This window comes from Pecten maximus, chromosome 10 (assembly GCF_902652985.1).
Source record: "Pecten maximus chromosome 10, xPecMax1.1, whole genome shotgun sequence".
Classification (NCBI taxonomy): Eukaryota; Metazoa; Mollusca; class Bivalvia; order Pectinida; family Pectinidae; genus Pecten; species Pecten maximus.
In genome coordinates this window covers 12291360-12316438 of record NC_047024.1, presented here as the reverse complement: position 1 = coordinate 12316438, position 25079 = coordinate 12291360, and the positions used below count along the sequence as shown (strand labels likewise).

The 25079-nt window shown below is 35.8% G+C and overlaps 1 protein-coding gene across 2 annotated transcripts in view; it reads left to right on the top strand.

Moving 5' to 3' along the window:
* The window catches only part of LOC117335640 (ephrin-4-like), a 201170-nt gene that overhangs the window by 126229 nt on the left and 49862 nt on the right, over nucleotides 1-25079 (top strand). Inside the window, exon 1 of one of the 2 annotated variants that reach the window (XM_033895778.1) lies at nucleotides 5960-6416. The exons of the other annotated variant lie outside the window; for it this stretch is intronic. Coding sequence (XP_033751669.1) covers nucleotides 6262-6416 — 155 coding nt within the window. The 5' untranslated portion in view covers nucleotides 5960-6261. Of the gene's footprint in view, nucleotides 1-5959; nucleotides 6417-25079 lie in introns of those variants that run through there. 2 annotated transcript variants of the gene reach the window in all.

Here is a 25079-nt window from a genome sequence, read left to right as displayed (position 1 = left end):
AGATTAATGAAAGCATTTTATATGGATTCAGGATCACGTCGTGAAGACAAAATTAGCCCACTTCTAACTTGAATGTGGTTGGGCTTTACCACTATAAGCAATAGGATTTGTTATCTTGGATGTCCATCGTGGATAATGGAAGGACAAAATTACCCTCAAAGTTGCTTTTTATTGTTCTCCTATTGCAATTTAAATGAGAAAAATGGGAAATTGGAGAGAAAATGTTGTTGCAAGAAGCCGTCGCAAATCACTCTGTTCAGGTATATGGTCGTTTATAATCAGTTTTTAACGCTACTTAATTACCACGTGTTTTACGCCACTACCTATATTATCTCAAACTCTTCTTTGTTTTTTGTGTCTGGCCAAAACAAAATTACCTGTCTGGAGACACCAATCATATTTACTAGTAATCTGTGTGTACTGCACATCTCCTAATTTGGAATTGTTTCTCAGAACAGTCTGGAGATGGTCTTTTGTAAAAGAGTTTGCTTCAGAGTCTCGAAGATGGTTAACAAATTTGGAGTTTCTCTGAAGTTGGTTTTAACCATTACAGGTGGTTGGTTTGGAGTCTCTCTGAATGTAGTTTACCATTACAGGGGGTTGCTTTGGAGTCTCTCTGAATGTAGTTTACCATTACAGGGGGTTGCTTTGGAGTCTCTCTGAATGTGGTTTACCATTACAGGGGGTTGCTTTGGAGTCTCTCTGAATGTGGTTTACCATTACAGGGGGTTGCTTTGGAGTCTCTCTGAATGTGGTTTACCAGTACAGGGGGTTGCTTTGGAGTCTCTCTGAATGTGGTTTACCATTACAGGGGGTTGCTTTGGAGTCTCTCTGAATGTGGTTTACCATTACAGGGGGTTGCTTTGGAGTCTCTCTGAATGTGGTTTACCATTACAGGGGGTTGCTTTGGAGTCTCTCTGAATGTGGTTTACCATTACAGGGGGTTGCTTTGGAGTCTCTCTGAATGTGGTTTACCAGTACAGGGGGTTGCTTTGGAGTCTCTCTGAAGTTGGTTTACCATTACAGGGGGTTGCTTTGGAGTCTCTCTGAATGTGGTTTACCATTACAGGGGGTTGCTTTGGAGTCTCTCTGAATGTGGTTTACCAGTACAGGGGGTTGCTTTGGAGTCTCTCTGAATGTGGTTTACCAGTACAGGGGGTTGCTTTGGAGTCTCTCTGAATGTGGTTTACCAGTACAGGGGGTTGCTTTGGAGTCTCTCTGAAGTTGGTTTACCATTACAGGAGGTTGCTTTGGAGTCTATCTGAAGTTGGTTTACCATTACAGGGGGTTGCTTTGGAGTCTCTCTGAATGTGGTTTACCAGTACAGGGGGTTGCTTTGGAGTTTATCTGAATGTGGTTTATATATAAGTACAGGGGGTTGCTTTAAACAGGTCAAAAATCTCTCTAAGTTTGCAAGTCTGTAGATGCCCATCGGGTCTACTTACCACAACTTTATTATAACAGATGATAGTTATTTGTTGCATGTAATAAATCAAATTTTCTAGAAAAGTTCCCTTTTATGATAGCATTGAAGTGGTCCCAGTAGACCAACAATGTTTCAGAAATTGTAATCTTTTCATATATTTCTTTTTTTCAAGATCAGGATTAACTCGTTTAGGTCAGATCATCAAAATCATTTTTTCAACATTTTTGTTACCTCCCTTTGTTTATACTGTAATTGAAATATTGGGGGCAGGGTTTTATCTTTAATCACATATCATGACTGTTTTTTTGCTTCAATTTTAAATTCAATAAAATATTTAATTAATATATTTAATAAACGCTGAACATTTATCGAATGCTTTTCAGTTAACACAACAGAAACCATATTGAAAACTGAATGTTTTACTGCATGAAATCCTAATCTATATTTCATTTCTAGAAAATACAGAATTCCTGTTTTTAAGCAATAGAAATTATTTTATGTCTTGATAATGCCTTGCAGTTATAATACAACTGGCTGTGGTGAATGTTGTTTTGGTATAGTAATTTCATTATACTACAGTGTTGCATGTTTGGTCCAATAATGCATTTTTCAAAGAGTCTGTGCTTTTCAGTTGAATTTGATTTTGAGCTTCCCAAACACAAATAAAAATGAAAATAAGAATACTCAATTAAATTTTTTCTTCCCTTAAAATCAATTTAGATGTTTTCTTGAGATCATATCAGAAACGTGAATTTTAAGGAGAAAAAATACGGGGTTTGAAATTGAATGAAGACAACATGAATAGTTTTGTAAATTACATGCTTATAAAAGAGGGATATGGGAGTCTCAATCATTGAGGTGTTTAGAGCTCTATTATAATATTCTCTCAAAGAGTTTTTATCAAACAAGCTTCTGTATAACCCTGCATGAGCATTAATGATTATGTAATAGCTATGTATTCATGGTGTTGCTATGGCAATTTATTATCACTTTATTGTGGGCATGTTATGATTTTTTTTAATAACATTTTTTCTAAGTTGTCAAACAACTAATATCTAATAAATCAAACTAAATGCATTATGTATATGTAAAGTCATGCATTTCATATTTTAATTTTCAAATTTTTGAAATAACGAGGAAATTGCTGTCATTATACAATTGTTATTTTTACACAAAACTTTGTTTATTGTTGAGATTAATCTACAAAACAATTTGCGATGCCTTTAAATTGATAAAAGATATTAAAACTTGACTCGTCCTTTGATAAAATCAAATAAAATTAATTGTTTTGTGTTATATATTTATAAACATATTACAAAAAACTTTGTCCGTTTTTCATGAAATGGAAATTTTAAGAAATTTCGGCAGACATGAGAAAGTAATTATCACTACATAATGAGATTATCATGAGATGTGTAGAGTAGGTCCCCGGCTCCATTGATCACAATGATTTGTGTGTTACCTATGGTTTTATCTATGGGTCTTCGTCAATTCCCTGCGCAAAGACGTCAATTCACAAATATTACACCCTGAACACAAATTACCCAACACTTTATCACTTTGTCTGATAGAACTTACCCAACGACTTTTTCAGACATTAATGTAAAATAGCCAGAATAGTTCTCTCCTAAATATTTGGCTGTTTATTGTCAGTTATTTGAGTAGGTTGTTGTGCTGACATCCGATCTGGGGTCCCTCTCAACATGTACTGATCTACCCCCTCATAAAACTGGGCCATTTTTATCCTGAATTAAATCAATGTCACACACTATACCTGTTAATGTTAGGGGTCCATAGACATTGGTACCTATAAAAGTGTATCTCTCCATTGTACTCCGTCTAAAGTGTTCAGGTGAAAATTTTACAGCTAGAAAATAAAATGCATTTACAAAGCGGACGACAAAATTAGAGGACTCCCTTTTACAAATGTTTTACAAAGGGAGTAGAACGGAAATATGACAGATGCTAACGATGAAAAGCGTGTATGTGAGGATTTTTTAGACAGAGTGTAATTTCACATTCAAAATCTGGGAGATTTACGTTAAATATAATGTGAGCTGTGTAATTCCCTTATGTTACAAGGGAAAAAAATAAATAGCTCAAAACCAGCTCCAAAGAGGTAGACCATCCCATACTTAGCCACATTGAACAAAACAGTTTTGACATAATCCTTTATTTTTGTTGAATGAAAAGGAAGGTTTATGAGCCCTTAAAGGACTCCCGAGTCAGTAATTTCTTTCTGCAGCACATAAACTCTGTCCTTTATTACTTGGGGACTTTTACCATCTGTTATGTAATCTAACACCACAGGAATATTTATGGACAGACAGACACTATGACCTCTGACCTCTATCGACCCCTGGCTTTGGTTCTTCTTCCGCCACAGGTTTCTTACTCAATCAAATTGGTTAAGTTTTACTAGAATTTCACTGATAAGCTGGTTTATCTTGGTCTGTATAGATTTTATCCCACACCAGTGTATATATAGGGACATCACATTACTCCTGTCTGTAAAAACTTAACAAAAAAAATAAATTGTGTAAGCCTATTTGTCTGGAAGTCATCAAATATTATTGGATGCGAGATAAGGTAAAAAAATAAATGGATTTCTGAATCTTTTTTGTTGTGGTAGAGATTTACAATCTCGGTAACAAAATAGTTCACAGTTTCTCTCAAATTAAGTTTATTTCTCTTTGAATTTGATGACGTAGATTTGCCTTATGTTATAATGCAATATATAAATGAAGACTTTACTATTTAAATTGTTTCTAGTTAAAATGGATTATAAAACCTGTACAGGTGACAGTAGGTAAATAGGTAGGGTTTGTCTCCCCTTTCTTCCTGTCGCTGTGAATTGACACATTTTAAACTCAGGTACAAAAGTATGTAATTAACTTTATGAAGTGTCCATCATTTTGAATAGTTGTAAGTAATTAGAAATAAAGATTTGATATATATTTCAATGAATCACTCATACACTGGCATATAATTATTGTTTTTAGCTCATTATTTTCTTTTGTATTTATTTTATTCTGTTCAAAATATATCTCTATTTTTCCTTTTCACTTACACAAAAATGATTAACTTTTATATTAGATTAACTTATTTAAGTGAAATATTCTTTATATTCAGGAAGAGGAGTAACAAAACTTTTTCAACAATTTTTCTTGTCCGACAGTTAAAATTTCATTAAACTGATGAGAGCTCTATGACTAATTTTAAGGAGTATTTCATGGAAATGGGAAGTCTGATATCGGAGTTGGGGATCACATTTGCGTCGGCTAAATGTGAGGTTAGTTCATGGATAAATGATGAATACATTTTTCTTGCTAGTTCCCTCTAAATTGATACAGATAGCCCCAATTAATAGAGACCTTATCACCACTGTTTTTACATTTGTTATTTGGTGAAATGAAATAAACGTCAAAAGCTCGTCCTGTAGTTTCACCTGCTTGAAACCAAGCTCCTGGTCTCGGATCATTACCCTGATACGACCAGCCAGTACAAATGGACACCCTTCACTATCGCAGGACATTCGAGTGTAAATGGAGTATTTGAATTCCCAGTGAAGGTCTGAAAGCGTAATTTTCAATATGACACTTGGCTTAATTCGTTCCCATTGCCGAGATCAATCAATGTAATGCTGGAGCACTGTAGACAAATCTGTGATATATTGATGATATAAATATGGACACTAAATCCAAAATTAGGAAATATAATTCTTACTCAGATCCGACTTGTTTTTTTTTTCGAGTTAGGTCAGTAAGAATAATCATAGTAATTAGATTTAAAGTCTAAAATTCATTTTAATATTCATAACTTTTCAAACTTATTTAAATTTTCTACTTTTACTTTTTTTTTACAGATAATAACCTTAATTGGCTTAACCATATAAGGATGTAAAGATTTGTTAAATGATAATAATTATGTTACATTGTTGTAAAGTGATTCCATTTAGCACAATGTACAACTTTATTGTTAAAGTTTTGTTGTTGTTGTTTCAAAAAATACAATGTATGTATTTTGACTGATTACACTATTTTTATTATTTAAACAGAGAATCCTTAGATTTAAAATACGGGTGTAACATTTATGTCAAACAACTAGTATTTGAACATTTTATGTTGAGGTGTACCTATGTAGTGAGTTACATATATAAGTAGTGAAGTGTGCCAGGTGACAATATACCGAAGGGATGAATAGGGACTAATGAGTACGGGGACAGGAAATGCTTTGTGTTTACCTGTAATTAATGCCCCACTGTTCTTCAGCATACCTGAGATTAGCCAGTGTTTTGATATCGCTAAACCCCACCGGCATATCAAAGGGATTAACTCCTCTCGGTGTAAAGTGTCTATCTGTATATCATACAAAGCATTCCCATTCATTGAAACAGAGACGTAAAATACAGGAACGGACTTTAAAGCTGTCATACGAAGCGCAAAACCTGCAGACGTCGATTGAACCCCATTCGGCACCCCACCGGTGTGTTGGTCATGTGACCTCGGTTTCCCTTCGGTTGTTGATTTCAGCAGGTCTGCTCAGTACAGAACGTGTGTGCTAGTTTCACTATGCCAGTGTAAGAGAGAGAGCACGTCTGCTATAGCTTTAAAACAGCCATGTGTGAGTTAGCTATCTTAACAACTAAAGCAGAGCTATTATAGCCGATATATTTCACCATATACTCAGGTGACAAATTTTGTGCTGATTTTTCTCCGAAGTTTTTACGGTGTGAAACATGTAATCGGGATTTTTTTTGGAATACGTCAGTGTGTTTACTATGGAGATAGGAGCTGGTACATGAGCAATACGACGGGTGTTTATAAAGTTGTACAATGACCCAATGTTTGGGACTACCCGGCCATGTATGGAAGATGCCTTGGCTGTTACAATATGTAGTGGTTTTGCTTCCTCTGGCGATGTCAATGGTTTCATTCGTGGATAGTGGCAGAAGACTGCCCCCAATTTACTGGAATTCCTCAAACACACTGTAAGTACATTGCTTTATAACTTCTATGGTTTTTAAATAACAGAAGAATTAAAATTAACAATCAAATTCAGTTTAAATTTAATTGATTTTACAGGAAGTATTCCGAAAAATAATGACAATTTAATTAATGTCGGATGACATTGACAACCGGTGTTTTTGGCTACACAAGACGAACGAGATGAAACATTACATTGTAAAGTCGTCGGAAGCCAGACAGGACTCCAATTCCTGTTGTCAAAGTAACAAATGACACAGCATTACTGACCATTGGTCAGAGGTTACTCAATTAAGACTGTATCCATAATGACATTAGGAACACCTGAGTTTTCAGGTGTGCTTGACCATTAATGACACAGTTAAGTAGAATCACATCTACCTGTCAATCAGGTGAGTTTCCCCTGGACAATAGTAATATATCTGTCAAACTGATTAATGAGCATACCTGTACCTACATTATCTACTGGCTGTCTTACCTGTCCCTGATAAACAGCCATTGTTATATATATATGATTTCCAGGCAAGGGTTGACCTTTCACTACTAACAGTAACAGAAGGTTATCTTGATGGTATGTTTTAAAAAAACATAATATACAAAATAAACATTCGAGTATATCATAACTGCTCCTTCAGGTAACATTTTTCATAGGTTTAATAAGTAATTTTCAACATTGGAATTAGAAGTGAGGAATACATGAATTTAAATAGCACTATAAATCCATATATTTACTCTCTTAAATTTTCTCATAATTCAATTACATTCACAAAATGTGATGATTAGATATAAATAGGTAAATAGATGTGGAAGAGGCGATGATGACAATGGAATGAAGAAATGGAGAGATGGAAGAAAGGATGAATTATTGAAGAGGTTTCCCTGGGGATGGCTGATTTATTTGCTGGGTATTTTATCAAGTTAGATTTCTTCCTAGAAAATGAGAGAAAGGTGAACAAACCAAAGCAGATGTGTAATGATAGACTTAGATAGAGGAGGAAATACACAGATAGTGGTAGGCTAGGGGACATTTGGGAATACTAATTGAAAGAAAATCTTTGATTTATGTATTGATTCATACAATACATACATAAATCAAGATGGATGTACAGTTAGCTAATGACAAAGGTACAAGCAGGTTCAAAGTGAAATGGAAACCGTCCAGGTACAGATTGTTTATTGGTGATATCATACATGTGTTTTACAGGTATTTCACCAGGTACACAGATAATTGGAATGATATCAGAGTTATGTAGGTGTTATTTATAAAGATAACTAGGTGGTATAGGTGATTTAATATAAAATTGAATTTGTTAATTCAAGGTAATATATGCACAGGTGATTTGTATTAGAAGTACGTGGAAATGATAAAGGACATTGGTTAAATAAAAAAGATGTAATACATACACCTGAGTCTGGGGTTATTAGATATTATAATGATATGTCAGACATTTGTGATATTCGGTAATTAACCTGTCAAGTCGTACCTCAGTCTGAATATTTCACCTGGTGTTTTACCTTTATATGTAGATAATGACGAACTTGCATGTATTACCTGGATATTGGTAGACTGGGTTTACCAAGGTCAGAGATAATTAATGCGGCAATAACAGTAATATTTATATATTTGAAGGTACGTATTACATCCAACATTTTTTTCTTAATTACCTTCATTTACGTACGTAACAGCAGATTTTTAAAAGAAATTCTTGTACCTTTAAATTTTATAAAAAAAAACCATCTGAAACGATTGAAGATTTTATCAGAATTCCAATTCCTCTCGAATTTCAATTATGTATAAAAAAAAAAAAAAAAAGAGAGAGCATAATATGCTTATACACAACAATGGTTTGTCCCAAAATTTTGTAAAATAGGACTAAAATGCAGATGTTTATCATAAAAATGAAAAGGAATTTTCTGGCCTGGATTCTTAGAAGATGTTGTGTTATTATGGTGAGGCAATCATTTCCCTATCTTTGGTATGAGTCAATTACACTCCCATCCGTTATCATTCAGGTATGGAAAACTAAACACGACATTCCTGAAAGTCTGTCGGGTATGCCCACTTTAATTACCTGTACCTGGCACATTTTTACCTGTTTGGGAACATACAGGTATATATATAATACATTGACCACAAGTGTGGGTTGGTTTAGTGAGATCAGTTTTAGTACCAGTCTGAAAAGTGTCTTTTTCTCGACCCCTATCATCAAGCGCTTGAGGTAAAAACAGACCTTTTCAAGAAAAGTCACGACTAAGTCTTGTCAATAGCTGGCCACATTGTCAAAAACTGATATAGTTTGAAAGGAAATTGTATTAAAACCTCCACAATATAATTTGTCTTTTTTTCCTACTGAGGAGATTGAAATTTCATGACCTGTTAAATATGTACTAGTATTTTACATTTTTGAATGATGATTAATAACACTGATAACTTATGCCTGTATCAATTCATAATAAAAGCTGAAAGATTCAGTCAGCCGGAAATGGTTTAGGAAAAATAAGGTGATTCAGATGTATTTAACAGCGACAGTCGGTCGTGAAGAACACACCTGCCAAGGAATGACTATCTCTGGTCCAATGAACAGATCTTTCTTTGGTCCGATGAATATAGATCTAATACTCACACAAATTTCAGTGCTTATTTCAATTAATGGAATTTGATTGAAATTGATCATATTTCTATAAAACTGACTTTAAAAGCTGACCGACCACAAAGTTTACTATAATGGTGACCAGTGTTAGGGTTGGGAAGGCAGTATGGGTGAGATACAATCTAGCTTTCCCATTTAGGCTGGTATAGTGCCCCGAATAGTAGGTGTACATTTATAGGTTTTAAGTATAATTTGGACACCCTCTTAGTTTTAATAGCATTTTTAAAGGCCTTTTACTATAAAGATTTTGAAATTCCCATTTACATAGTCGGAAAATCTCCTTAAATATAAAACGAACACCACCCATCTCTCGCAACATAAAGAGTAACGGTTTCACACAAAGGACAAGTCGTGATCAAGTTGAAGCGGTACACAACCAAAAGGGCTGAGTTTTGTCTGGGATTGAAGAATTGTACACTTGATTCTCAAATAAACAGTGTGTGTATTTTAAAGCCTAGCTGATTTTGACATACAAACATGGACCCATTACAGATTTGTATCCATTCAGTTCCTTTCAATATTCCTTCACAGTTTTGTCAAAACATACAACATTTGTATTGACGGTGGCTTCTTTGGACAGGCATTTATATGAACAAGTTGATTTGGAAATCTAGTTTCTTCATTGTCATTAAAATCCAGCGATAGATCTATTCTATTGCCTGCATTCTTAATTTATTTTTTCAAGTTCTTTATTAGACATAAATTTTCAAATTCACTTCAGGCCTGTTAGGTTTTTTGATATTTCAAGTTCATTTTATTTTCAATTGAAGGGAATGTTGCATAAATATGTACACAGGTAGAAATTGACAGGTGCTTCTTTAGGTGTGAACACAGGTATGCTCAGATCTCCAGGTATTTCATTATAGACCTTGTTCGGAATGTTTTCAATGAGTTTATATACATTTCTGAAGGTTTAAAAACAGTGTATCCAAGATGAAAGATTTGCTGATGGTTTCAGAAATTATTCCAACTTTCCATTTTACTATTTATTAATCTTAACAGTCATGTGTTGGGACCTATAATCAAATAACATTTATTGGAGAGTGATTGTAATCGCTGTAGAAGTGAGGGAAGAGGAATAAGGTGTATATCGGTATCCACTGTATGTTGTGTGTGTGTGTGTTTTTATGGTACAAGGTTACATAAAACAGCATGCCATATGTACAGCTATCATATCTGGAGAAAGTGTTAAAGGCATTGGAATGTCAATCATACAATTTTGTAGTTATGGTTAGACATGTTATATAAATCATTGTTACAAGTGGTGCATGGTACAGCTATATTCATAGGGAATACAAATTTCCACATGTTAATACAGGTCTATTGACTAAATAAATTAAAATTCCTCAAAGCCAAATTCTTCCTATACATAAGTGATATTATCAGATGGTACTTAAATTTTGATTTCAAAAGTCTACTGGTAGATCAGATTGTAATTCTGTGTATTAATCACTAAAAAGAAAGAAAAAATGAACGGCAAACGGTGAATATTTCCTGTAATTATAATTTAATTGTCATGTATTTGGCGCCATCAGTCAAGTGTCTGGCTGTTGAAAAGAATATTAGGCAATATATAATTGTGGTTCTTTCTCCGTGATATGAATGTGATGTGTGATTGTGTGTTCATGTAATATACCACTAGAACCTGGGTAAGCATTATGCAATACCTCAATTTAAATATTAGATTGTTAGTTTGACACAAATTAAAAAAAAAAAATGCTTATCAATGCAAAACTAAACTTTTATCATAACATAGTCCAGACAAAATCTAAAAAGCATTTTATAAAGTTTTGCTTAAGTTTGGAATTTAAGTAACTAGAGAATACATCATCTGTATCTCATCATCACTCAGGGACAATTTTTACATCTATATGGTCGGATAAGAATGTTTTGAATTGTATTCCAATCTCCAAAGACTGCCAAGTTAATTTCATGCTACAATCCATGATTCTGACTGAAAATTTAAATTCAGATTATTCATCAGGCTTAAGTATATAGAGCCAGAGATTATATGTATATAAATACAAATTAGCATTTTGTCAGGATTAAGATGACGAATCAAAAAAATTAGATTTTACATCAGGCGAAGATCAGGTTGAGTGTGCATGGTTTGAATGTGACTAAGACACACTTTAAATCAAAGATTCTGGTTTGCTTTCATTTCTGTTTTAACACCTCTGAAAGTTTGATTCCTCGAAATTCATCCTTGGAGATTAATTGCAGATGTGAAGTATCAGGCATATTTGATGCTTATTCTTTGGCGCAGAATTTCATGGCATTTGAAGAAGAGCATTTTTTGCCAAGAGGATGTTGTTAAAAATTTGGATGGCCTTGCTGTCACATTCACTGGAGGGGTTCGATGATTGATGTGTTTTTTGTACATCAAACATTGCTGCCAAAGTTATTGTCATTAAGTATATAAAGACCTAGCTATCACTTGCTTATAGCCATTAAATTTTAAATGGATTGTTAAATACAAAATCTTGGGTTCTGTTCACATACATATTGCTTTTTCAGCAGATTTTGTAGTGTCATATATTTCGAAATATTTTTCATCATGAAACCCTTGGTTCAGCTTTACTTTGATCATCTGCTATAGATTTTGTCACATGTTTCTCTCATAATCTTTCAATTGATAAACCTTGCTTCCAAGACCCGCTGATGCCCAATTCTCTGTAGAAGTATGAAACAGCTATGTTTTAGTGCTTTACTTGGGGATAGCAAGAACATTTCTCTGGTTCCTGGTACTCCCATGTGACCAAAGGCATGACATTAAAACCGCTCTGTTTGAAACGGAATAGTCGGACGATGCTCCAGACAAACTGTGAAGCGTGTAGGGTTTATGCAGCATGCACATTGTATTCATGGTTTTCCAATGCCAGCATGTTTACATTTCACAGATGATTTGGAAAATTTAATAACACTACGGATTTACTTTCACATAAGTGATATACCAGATTTTCTGCACTAGAACTTATTCACCCAAAAACTGTCCTAAAAAGTAATTATAAGGATAAACCATGTGGAAAATTATTATTTTAATTGTCCCAGTTGTTTATTGTGTTTAATGAAGTTGAAATCTGTCTCTGAAGTTCAAACGTAAAGTTCACCTGAAAAATGATGAAATAATGAATGTTTCGTTTGTGCACATAATTATATTGAACAGTATGCATGGATTGATCGGTGGATCTCTCATCCAACGTTTGAATAAGAAATGGTTGTGTCCATTAGCGTGGTTGTGGAGATCAACGTTACAGTGGTTGTGTCCAGTGGTTGTGTCCAGTGATTGTTGCTGCTATCATTTATCAGTACTCTACAAGTGGTTTATATAGGGTAAGCTATACTTCAGGTATTGGTGATAAACAGTAAAATAATTTCCCCATAAATCCAAGGTCACTCTGTGATATCAACAAAACCATCAAACAATTCTGAAGTACTTACTAATTGAACCATAGTGTCCGTGTTAAATTAAAGCACCATATATTGGCTTAAGGCTTTATTTCTAGCCCAGGTTAATGGATTCACAGGTAAGATGTATCAGTCTATTTTAATGTCCATTTACCTGTATGTGACCATCCTGATGACCAAGGTGACCAGTTGACCAATAGAAGCGGGTCATTTTATTGATTCACTCGTGTGATAATATTGATACACAGGTGTGTACAATTAGTACACGTTTATTGACAAGTAAACTCCACACCCTTCTGAATGAAATCTGTGTTGATAGATTGTGTAACCAATCAACTGTGATTTCTGCTTCATTGCTCTAGCTCTAGTTGGTTTGATAGCTCTAGGTTAATATATTGAACATCAAGTAGACCAGATCTTAGTTCTACATTAGGTACAAACACCATTGATAAGAGCATCAACAGGGCAAAAACTTGTTGCTGGTTCCTGTGGAACTCTTTTGTGGTTAAAGGAGAGAAAGAATCCATGACATCAACCAGAACTCAAACCTGGTACCTCTGAATTATTGTTCATCACTGGTCACAGCAAGTTGTCGTCCTATAAGACTTTTGAACTTTTATCATAAGATACTTATATATTTCTGGTTATTTTTCTACCTTGACAAATAACAAAAGTGTAAATATCCAATAATATATGTTAAAAATTTTGACACAAAGCAGAACGTTTGAAGTCTTACATTATAGAAATACACAAGTCTTTACATTATAGAAATACACATGTCACAATTTTCTCTATATCGGTCTCATCCTCAACAACAAAGTCTTCCAGGTGAAAGACACACATTAGACCATAAACCATTCCATGTGAGAGTATTGAGTTTGGTGCCAAATATAACAGTCAAGGAAAAACACAATCACCAGACAGAAATTTGAACCGAGGACCACTGAACTGATAGATAGACACCATTCTAATATTTAACAAATATGGAGCTTCCTGACTACCAGTGTTGGAATCAGTTTTAAATCTACTTGGTTAAAAATTTTGCATTAAAGTCTTACAATAAAAAGCAACTTTAAAGAAATAACATCTAAAAAGGACATCAAAACTCTCCTGCTCTTATAACTGAGCAAAGTAGGCTGATTGTGTGATAATTGCCTGGTTAAAAGTCGTAATTACAGTAAACCATTACAGACCCATCAAATGATGTGGGAGTATATAGTCTCTACATACAGATAAAACTGTTAGCTATTCTCACCTCTGGTGTGAAGGGGTTACAACAATATACCTCCATCAGGGACACCCCAAGGTAAACATGAAAACAATGTAGCACAGCTGGAGGAGGGGGTGGGGAGAGCACGAATATCTCCTGATGAGAGGGGAGTAGAGAGGCAGGCAGGGGGAGCTACTGATGGTTTTTGAGGGGTGGAGCAAACAAGAGGGGAGGGGGTTGGGCAGTATAGGACAGGCAGAAGTAGCTATACAGAGGGGGAGGGGGAGATAGAATGACCTACTGAGGGGGGGGGGGGGGGGGGGGGGGGGGGGGGGGTAGGACAGGCTATACACAGGAGGGGAGGGAGCAGAGAGAAGGACAATTGAGGACAGGCTGAAGGGGCTACCATACTGTTCAGAGGGGAGGGAAGCAGACAGAATGAGGTTGAATAGCTGCTGATGATGGGGAGTGGGTTCAAATAATTGGTTGGTAGTAAGAAGATCATCACAGCTATGTAGGTAATTGTTCTATGAGTTTAACCCCACAGCCGGAGTCTATAATACAGCCCATGTACGACTGATAATTAGGACCAGGAGATGGGAGGTTTACTGTGTATCCTTGTCAGACTAAAGACAGACCAAGCTGTCCAGGAGATGTTTTTACAGACTCCACCCCTCTATTATGTATAGGTATGCACATCGTGCATCTTTATATCAATTAGTTCACTCAGCTTAGTCAGCTTAACATTACCATGCTTTTACAAAGTCATTAATTCCAGAGAGGAGAACTGATAAGGAACTTGTAAATTCATCAATATCTCTAAGTGATAATTATAAAAATATAAATCATGATATTTAAAAAAAAAAAAAATGTGATCTAATGTCAGTGATAACGTGTACAGATCTGAATGACATCATTACTATGCTGACAACACAAGTTTTACATTGTCTCGATCAGAACCACACCCTCATCACAAACCTAGTAACTTACAAGTGAAATCTCTATCCTTGAGAAACACCCCAACATACACTAGTGGTGTTATCTAACCAGAAATCTGTCTACAGGGGGACATCAGTAGAATGTGTTTTACTTTTTAATTAATCCTTATCTACTCTTGTCTGATAAAAAACAAACCCACAGGGTTAGATTATAACAACTTCATAAGACTGCCCCCAAGGTCATGTCGCGATGAGAAGGTCAAACCGGTAATGCAACCCTTTGTTTGTTTACAAGTAATTAAAACAAGTCACCTGTATGTATTGATCAGAAGATCAACATTGTACTTAGGACCTAATCAAACTATTCTCTCACCTGTAATCAAGTTCTAATCTAAAAACCTACCTGTCATGTTTTACCTGTCCTGTAGATAACCAGACAAATCTCCAGACATATATTATCCAGTGAATATTTATTACATTTGTATTTCCCTTTTAAACACTTCTTCATCAACTGTATTGATAATTTTTGAAGGAAATGTATGTTTCAATATAAAAAGGTAATTGTTAAAATTTTGTATTCTTGAATCTGAGTCTTATATTTTTAAGTTATTTTAAGAAGATATCACAAATTAACCATTAAATTTACACATTCAGCATGCTATATATAATGGTTGATCGTTAACAATTGCTAGCACCTGAATTTTTTCGAAATAAACAGATACATTTTTTCTATCATTAGCACCTGTCTGACTCAGCATTGAATTAGCTAGCTCACTGACCCAGTGGAGGGATTACTGCATCCTAACACGTTTCCTTACTTGGCCATAGCACCCTTGGGTTTTTAACTGATAGATATTGATCTATATAAGGTTATAACATTGCTCTACAGGTTATATAACTCAAATTCTAATATCTCCCTTTAGATTTCAAAAAATTAAAATGGCAAATGAAAGCTGTAAAGTTTTTGTCCAATAAATATGTTGGATTATCCTCTAGGAATTTAGGTAAGTTTTCAATGTTACTAAGTTAAATTTAGTTTTGTAGGTGTAGGTGTATGACGGGGAGGTAAGATGTTTCTCCTCAAAGTAAGATCGGGAGACATTGATTAAACAGATCAGTACTGTTGTCTGGTAGGTAAACTGGTGTCTGGTCACCGATACCACCCGAGGCCAAACCTACCACGTTTACTTTCTCCTAGATACCATTATCACTGTGTTTGGTGGGCATTTTTAACCCTGTGGTGTCTCTGTAAATATCCTCAGAGATATCAGCAATGACAACACGGTTTCAGGCTGTTTTCATGTCTGTTTATTTATGAACTTGTCAACATGTTAAGAAAGAAGTAAAAGCAATGATTACATCACGTCTATTTATAGACATTAATTGATTGATCCATCATTTAAACAACCTCATATATTTTTATAAGTCTTTGATGTAAAGATGAAAATAGTACCTGTCATTATATCACTATATAATCACATTTAATTGACAATTTTGACAATTAATATGTTACAATAATTATGGAATAATGTATGGAGACATTGAAAAGGTTTATGGAGTACGAACCAGGTGTTCCAGAATGATGAGCATTCTCATCTTCAACAACAGTACCTAGCTTGTAAATCTAGGTAAAATCCTAGTTATGTCCCCTTCTGATATTGTCACCTGAAAAAGATAACTGAGTTGATGACTTGTAATTGGTCCACTAATTAGAATCATCAAATTTTCAACACTTCATATCGCACCATAGGGAAGATAGTATTTTTCAATGATATCATGTTGGCAACCATAAAACATCCCAATATTGTCTTCTATTAACTCTTGAAACCCTATGTTGTTATTTTGTCAGTTTACCAGATTTTTACCAAAAATGATTCCCCCCTGTCCGTTATCAAAAGCTGCCCCTAGATTGAGTCCCCTGGAAGCCGATTACCTGGTGTAAGGCTGAGATTGGCAGATCTGTAGTTGAAAGACTGCACCACAGTTTATAGAGGTCGATTCTTCTGGTTGATCAGGACTGTCGTGTGTTTCTAAGCAGGATCCATGGAGGGGAAGAGGGTTGCTTGTACTTTATGTTCAAATTTAACTGCATTAGCTGTTATAGTTCAAATACAAACTGAAACCAGTCGGAAAATTGATCCATCAATTGAATTAGAACTGTCGTAAGGTTGGGGTGGTGGTTGACGACAAGGGGACAATAATGTAAGAAGGTACTGCCTCAATTTAAGACAAACACAGTTACAACCAGGCATTTAGAACCATTGAGAGTTATCGAAAGGCAATTTCCATAAAGCACACGTCATTTGGTGGTAGTTTTATGACATTTCTAGATTCGATTCATCAATTGAATTATAAGAATTGTTCCTTTATTGCAAATTGAATCATAAGCAGTCAACGGAATGGTAAACGTGTGAATAAAAGCTATTTTAATTGTAGAAAGTGTGTTAATGAATGTCTGGTGCACACAGCCCAGGGAATATGGAGATATACCCAATGAGTATTACATGTCAGGCATTCCACACTGGGTATGGTTCACCATCCTGTGGTAAGTGGTGTCTGGAAGAGCCACTTTTTGTGCCACTAAAATGCTGATAACCCGATAGGCACGAGGTATATATTCCTTGCTACCTCATAACGCTGCTTGTTCATTAGCAGAACTGAAAATTCATTACCAAAATGACCTAAAATACATGCCTCAGTATGATATCCTATCAGTTGGAGATAAGAGGTGTTAGAATGATTTCAAATTGCTTGGCAGGAATACTTAAAATCTGGAGAATATTGCTCCTGCATTTTCTGTACCACAGCAGCCTTTCAGATAATGGTGCAGTGCTGGCACTCCTGAACTATGAAGTAGCATTGAGGCCTCCTTGTTTTTCTGGAGGATTGTACCTAACCTAGAAGTCTTTGTAGAATCCTATTTTCATCAGACTTGGTACAAGTAACTAAAGCACTTGTATATACCTTGATTAAGTTTGTGTTTCAGATTTATTCCGCTAAGGTCAAGGTTAGCATTTCCATAACGACAGATATTTTTAGATTCCACTAAGATTAAGGTGACATTCTATACATGCTTCAACAGAGTTCATGGTGGTGTTTTAATGTAAGGTTACCTAAGACAACTTTAAAAAAAAATTATCATCATCTGTTTTAGGATTTGTAATATTTCAGACATTGTATGAGGACAGATATCACTGGTATAAACCAACGACTCTACCTTACATGTTTGTAAACATCTTCTTTTTACCAAACATATTGCATACTGATGCAATTTAGAAGGAAGTAACATTGTATCCTTTGCTCATCTTCTCCGGCTCTCAAAGTTTCTTACATGCTTGTATAGGTAATCTGATACTGTCGGTTGTGTATAGATGTAATTGAATTCTCTGTCATTGGGAAGCTTGTTCAATTGAGTTCTCGGTCATTGGGAAGCTTGTTCCAGACCTACTTGGCTGACCATGTTTAGCTCTTGTGATTATAAAGGTAATGAGTTTCCTTTGTAGCAGCTTTACGTTATCACATGTACCGCTAACAAATTCTAGTCAATACAGATATTGACATATACTGAAAGTTTTCATCATGCTCCATTAAAAAAGAATCACCAATGCCTTAACAAGGACTTTCGGAAAATACTTTGAATTTCTGCAATCAGATAAAAAATTAACTGATAATAAAATCTCAGTTTCCGAGCGAATGACAGAATGCAGATTTTAGATTGTAATAATGTTTGTTCAAGCTTAAAATTGATCATGATATCAATTATTCACCAGGGTTTCTAGGTCTGCGAAATGCTCAAGCAGTGATTATTAGAAAAAAAATCCATAAATAGATGAATAATATTTCTGGCCAGTAGCATGTTATATGATCAAGGCCCAACATTTTACATCTGTATTGATATCCCTTTCTTACTTTAACATATTTTACTTCTTTTTTTATCGAAAATGTTATTATAGGAATGTTTCATTTTGAGATATTTTTACGAGTGATTAAGAGTCACCAACAGTGGTTTGTACAGGCCAGAGACCAAACCTAATTGGTATTTGATCCAGTCAGCAGAAGCAGTTTCAAGAATTGACGGTTGTATTTTTTTTCTCGATATTGAAATGACTTTTAGATGAAATGAGGACAAATCCAGCCTTTAATGCATTCATTTTGGTGTAAGGATGCCAGGGTGATATGAACAATTGAGGCAGCTTTGTAGAAAAGCTTGGGGACTAGGCCGTATCGAGATGGGTAATCCCCACTCGACAGATGTACAGAAGGGCAGGTTTAGTAGGACTTAGCAGTCGTGACCCTCACACGTAAATTACCTAAATAACATCACACACGAGTTAACGAACGTGCCTAGGGATTCCTTTTTTGTGATGGTGGATTCCGAAAGGAAAATATTTCATGCGTTTCCCCTGAGATAGTGCTTTACACAAAAGAGTGGCTTTGTAAGGAAGTATTTGGCTTGTTGAATGGTGCTTTACCTGAAGATATTTCATGAAAGCCAAAGACAAACAGCTCTGAGAAACGAGATCATTAATCACTATTACATGGTCTAAGAAATGTTTGCCTTGGTCTTATCTTTTCAAAATATATTGTCATTCTGGTACAGAGAATATTCTTCTGAAGATCCTGGAGCTATCAATCCCCACAGCTTTGTTTTGTCAACACAATAAAGCGGAGAAGATTGGCAGAGAGAACGGACTTCCATCAACCGTGGCATTATAGCCTAGTCTAAGTAGGTAGATAGGTTGATATAATCAACTCAGCACTGTGAAATAGCCTTAAGGAACATCTGATATATGGTATTAATGTCATCAGCATTGTTTTAATGAGTTCGTCATTAGCATAGTTATTGTATTAGTGACTGTAGCCGATCTGGAAATGATTGACTGAGCGACATCTTCTAATTATAAATAGGAATTTTGATTGAAATCATTTGCTGTGTAAGGGCAAATATCTTATACAAGAAGGGTAATTTTTCAAACCAGTCCCAATATATTATTACTGGAAAGGAAATCAATTGTCAAAAGGTTTCTCGAATGTCCATACTGGAATTTCAGTATATAATATATGGTTTAATATCCATTGTTCTCTGATGGACACTTGCTTGGATATAAAACATTCCCTAAATGTTTTATACAACTGTGTTATCATAGCTGCTAGATAGAAAAACATTCTCAGAGATATTTTAATGTAAAACACAATATTAGAATTAGTGTCAGTCTTTAACTGGACACAAAGCATTTCGACCTAATCCCCACGACCTATAACTGTTTCCTGTTAGAGTCCATTCATCTACATAAGGTGGAACCTCAATATTTGCATATCTGGCCACTGGGATATGGGGACAGACTAGGATCACAGTTGCAATGATTACGGCCTGTCTCACAAACACACTCGTGGGAAGGTTTTGTTTGGACATGCTTCGTAACTTCTTCCATCTCTGTGGAGGGCTATTAATACGCAGGGTCAACATCCGACCTTTTCCTGAGGTTTTTTTACGTCTTGGCAAACACAAGTTATGATTAATACCCAGAACTACACATGGGACGACTTTGTATTTCGATATATAGCGTGATATCTTCATCATTTTGGGAATCCAATTTACATATATTACCAGAGTCTGATAGTGTACAGAAGTGACAGTGTTGTGTTTACATATCTGTATTGTCTATATACCCTGGTGATGAATTTACAAAATAACAACACCGTTCAATATTTGGTGCCAAACTCGGAATTTTTCATTTAGATGACATTTCCATGATACCATAGAGAGTTGAAAGACATGCAAACCCTTCCGATCTGAAATTGCAAGATTTACAATGGTATTGATTTCCGCCATTTTGGAATAAGATAAATTTGTGTAAGTTTGTATTAAGGATTTGTGACATATGGTTCACTGTGTTAATCTTTCTCTTATTTGTCCACTATTGAAACCAGAGTAAATAGTAAATATTTCCTGTTTGATCTGTTGATGGTGTGACAAATGGCTGCTGACCTGACCGACAAATGGTGTGTGTTCCTGTCCATGTGGACAACCATGGCCTGATTTGTGGTGGTCATTTGTCCAGCGCATAATGACTTGGTCAACACCATCTGTAATAACAAATAATACCCAGTGGACAATGTTACACAGTCACACAGCTGACCACTCTAAGGAATCAATGATCAATTTAAACACCTGTAGTGACCAGTGTCATCTGTTCTCTTCGTTACAAACCTTCGATACAAGAATGTAGTCATGATGATCACTTTCTGAACATTGTCTTGATTCAGCCGGGTTTTTTTTATGAATTTGCCTGCTTTCTATATCAAGTAGCTATAATAGGCCTAGCAGGGAAATGGTATGAGTTCCTTGGCAGCCAATACGGCCATCATGGGTCACAGACCGAGATGGGCTCCATGTCAATAATGGAAGCACAAGTTCGCGCATTTGTCTAGCTTTGTTTGCTAAGCATGACAATTTGATTGAAGCAGATTTCTATTTGGTATAACATTGTCCACAGACCGGCAGCCCTGGTCAGGAAAGTCCAAGGAATCGGCGTCGAGGCCAAACCTTTCTTGCATGATACATGGATGCAATAGCACCATGGTCTGCTCCCTCTACATTAAACGATTACATATTCTCTATAAAAGCAGGCCTATACGTTAATGGCAAGCGGAGGTAAACAAGATTGAGCAGGGACAACAAATATGACTGCGACGATTGATGGAGACAAATAACACACTTCCTTTGTCAATACATAACAATGGGGTGAGGTAGTGTTGGTGGTCGTCTTACATTGGAAGGATTCTTCAGACAAGATGCTGTTTAGTATCTAATTGTTCTAGAAGCTGTCAGTAACACACACGATAATTGAATCATTGAAAGTGCAGGTGCATCTCTCTAGCATGCACCACCGGTGTGTTGGTAGCTGGGAGGGACAGCAATGTAGAGGGCAGTGATACCTTATAATGGAGAAAATTTTGATGATGTAGCGGCAGGGATGAGGGTAAAAATCAATCATCCAATTGCACTATGTGAATGGATGGGTCATTTACAACTAGGGTAAGGGGTGGTTATGCTTATAATGTTCATGTACAACTACTTAGTGGGTAGATGGGTCCTGTACAACTAGCTATAGAGTAAGGGGTAGAATAAGGCCGAAAGGTTTATGTACAACTAGGGTAAGGGGGTAGACAGGTCGTGTACAACTAGGGTAAAGGGTAGACTAAGGCAATAAGGTTGATGTACATTCATAGTAAAGGGGTAAATAGGTCGTGTACAACTATGGTAAGGGGTAGAATAGGGTGGAAAGGTTTTTGTACAACTAGGGTAAGGGGGTAAATGGGCCGTGTACAACTATGGTAAGGGGTAGACTATGGCCGTAAGGTTCATGTACAACCATGGTAAAGGTGTGGAGGAACTGTGTACAACTATGGTAAGGGGTAGACTATGGCCGTAAGGTTGATGTACAACCATGGTAAAGGGGTAGATGGGCTGTGTACAACTATGGTAAAGGAATGGATGGTTCATGTACATATATCTATGGTAAGAAAAATGAACAAAACTAAACGCTGGTCGTGGTTCCTACGGGACACTTACGACTTTGTCCTTTGGGCTGGCTCGGCATTCATACAGTTATATATGCATTGTATACAAAGTGCACCACATTGATAAAGTACAGCAACTCCTCTCCCTGGCTGTTTGATGAATACCTCCATATGTGGGATATGTACGGTTTACTATGGTAAACCCCATAAAGTGTGCGGGCTTGCGTGATTCCATCAGTCGTAGCCTTTTACTTTTCCCTACACACATCATATTTGGTGTATGGTTTACTGCCTTACAAATGCTACTTTTATTGCAGATAAAAAATAGGTATGAATTATGCATTGAATCGTTTCGTTATGTTATAATCACAGTCTCGTGAACTCACGTATTTAAAACTAGGATATTGCATTAAATATTGATTATCCCGATAAGATTTCCGTTAAATTCAATTTTAAACATTTAGAAAATATGCATGTACTAAAGTAGCTGTAGGATAGCAGTTCAGGCAACATTTGCAATGTATTCGTACAGTAAGCTGCCTTTGTTAAGGCCTATCAACAGATGACAGTAAAACTAAATTGCTTCCTGAATCACAAGTCCTGCATGTCAGTGTTTCAATGATAACATTCTTCAAAGACAAGGCCATTTCTGCTTTGTTTTAAATAGTTAAGATCAGCATTTGTATTAAATTATGAATGTTTTTCATGTTAAAGGAAATATTCTTTCTGTGAAATTTTATAGAACGCTGTTAAAGATATGTAGGTGTTTGCTGGTTCGATCACTCGGTAGATGCCTGTAGTCTTGGTGATTGAATCCTAGTTACGTTCAATTACTCATCAATAAATCTATAGTAAGTTTGCCGGCTGATAACACGGGGTAAACAATAGCGTACTCATTCACGATACCAACGGCTTTTTATCGACTCTTCAGTCAATAGCAATTCTGTAGCAGTAAGCATGGGTGCCTGCACACATTTCTAATTAAATAACAATAAAAAGTCAATTTTTGTTGAAATTTTAAGGAGATCTCTGACAGTTGGACAATATAGAGGCCAGGGATTATGTGCCAGAGTCGCTGGAGAATTGCGAGACTGTGTAGTCGGTATATCCACATGCAGTGTTGTGTCCTTTAGTATCATGAGCCGTTTCTAATATTTGTATGGGGTTGATATATCGGAAGGATCTTTGTAGCTGTCAGAATTCCTAGAGTATGTGATATGTTGAATAGTCTCATTACAGCATGCATGTGTTTTGTATGGCAGTTGAAGGTTGTTTTTATGACGTGCTTACTGTAATTAATTAACCTTTATAATGAAGATTAGAATATGTTAAATGTACTACTATTATACAGATATAGATTTTTCTAATGAAGTTTTCAAGACAAGGCAATTAGTGAATTATAATTTGATGACATGGAGACAATCTTGTATGATGTCCTTTTATTTGAAGATGAATCCCCATGAAAATTTCATAATAAAATTTAATGTGGTATCCATGAGCTAATATTTCAGATCTGGTATGAGGTTGCATCCAGTAGGGTCTTAAAGCAGACAGATCACCTCTGTACCGGCTGTCCTTGGTTAACAAGGCCTGTATTGGAGCTGGTAACAAGCTGGTGAAATGTACCCTATCCTCAAAGTCAATGATACTTACGACCTAATTACATGGTATTGGTAACATCAATGGTTGGTCGATTTTAAACAAGGTCTGAGCCATGGTCATTTGAAGCAATAAAGGGTTTTAAAAAGTCTAAATTGACCCTTAAACTTTGGAGAATTGTTAGTTGCTGTGGGCTCTGTGAGAACACAGTATGTCAGAGTTTACATTATGTACAGTTACATGGTCAATTTCATCCCTGTTCACAAATCGTGAGGTTAGAGTCTCTACCTTTAATCAGGATCCATCTCTGTTTTGTAAAGGTTTCAGTTTGTCATGCCTGGCTGGGCGAAGTGTCCAGCCATAAGGCGGTAGTCTCCGAGTGATAGGTGGCAGCACCTCCTCTACTCAGATCTCATCCGCTTTGTCTGTCTAATGTTTAACTACGAATTAACAATGTTCTCCTGTATTTATGCTTATACTCGGGTTCTACAGCAGGAACCTTGAATTTAACACTTAATCGACAATCTATCAGATACAGTACAGTATATTTGACATACTACTTTATATCCTTGCTCTTTTGGCCTTTACAAGGTCCCATAGTAAATTACAGTTGCACAATTTTCATATGCATGTGTTATAAAACATACATTGTTTACATGACAGCCTAAGTGCTTCGATCTGCTCGCTTTGTATCTGGTATCTCGCATTAGGAATTGGATTTATGTTTTATTAAAATCTATGACATGTCCATACATGGTATCTGCTACACAAATATGATGGAATGCTATATGACTAATGCTGTGTCGATTTGTCAATATTTGTCCAAATATAGCAGGAAAAAGGGTTTTTTTTGGGGAGAACCAGGATGCTTGTATGCTGTCTGTTAATTGGTTTGTAGATTAGGTTATGTATTTGTTTATGACCAATTGTGTTGTGTTGGTTCAGAATGTGATTAGATCAAGTATTTTAAATCAATCAGGATGCAGATCTCCTAGTCTTATATTACATAGACTGTTAAATATATATCTCATGTTTTGTTAGGGCAATATGTCAGTCTGAATTTCATAACAACATGGTTTCCATTGTACCTATCAAAGCTTAGACTCCTAAAGGATCATGTTTCGCCATCTGCAAGAACAATGAACTGTATGCTGAGTGAACACAGAGCACACAACGGCTGGTGAAATTTCCTCAAATATCCTTTCAGGTGATTTCAGGGGTTGTGATCAGCGACAGCGACCAAGTGTTAAATTTCTACCTCCAGGGCAAAAAGAGTTCCCGGTTGGTTGGTTGTACTCTCTCTGATATCAAGACATCACATGTTATTAGCGTCTTTCA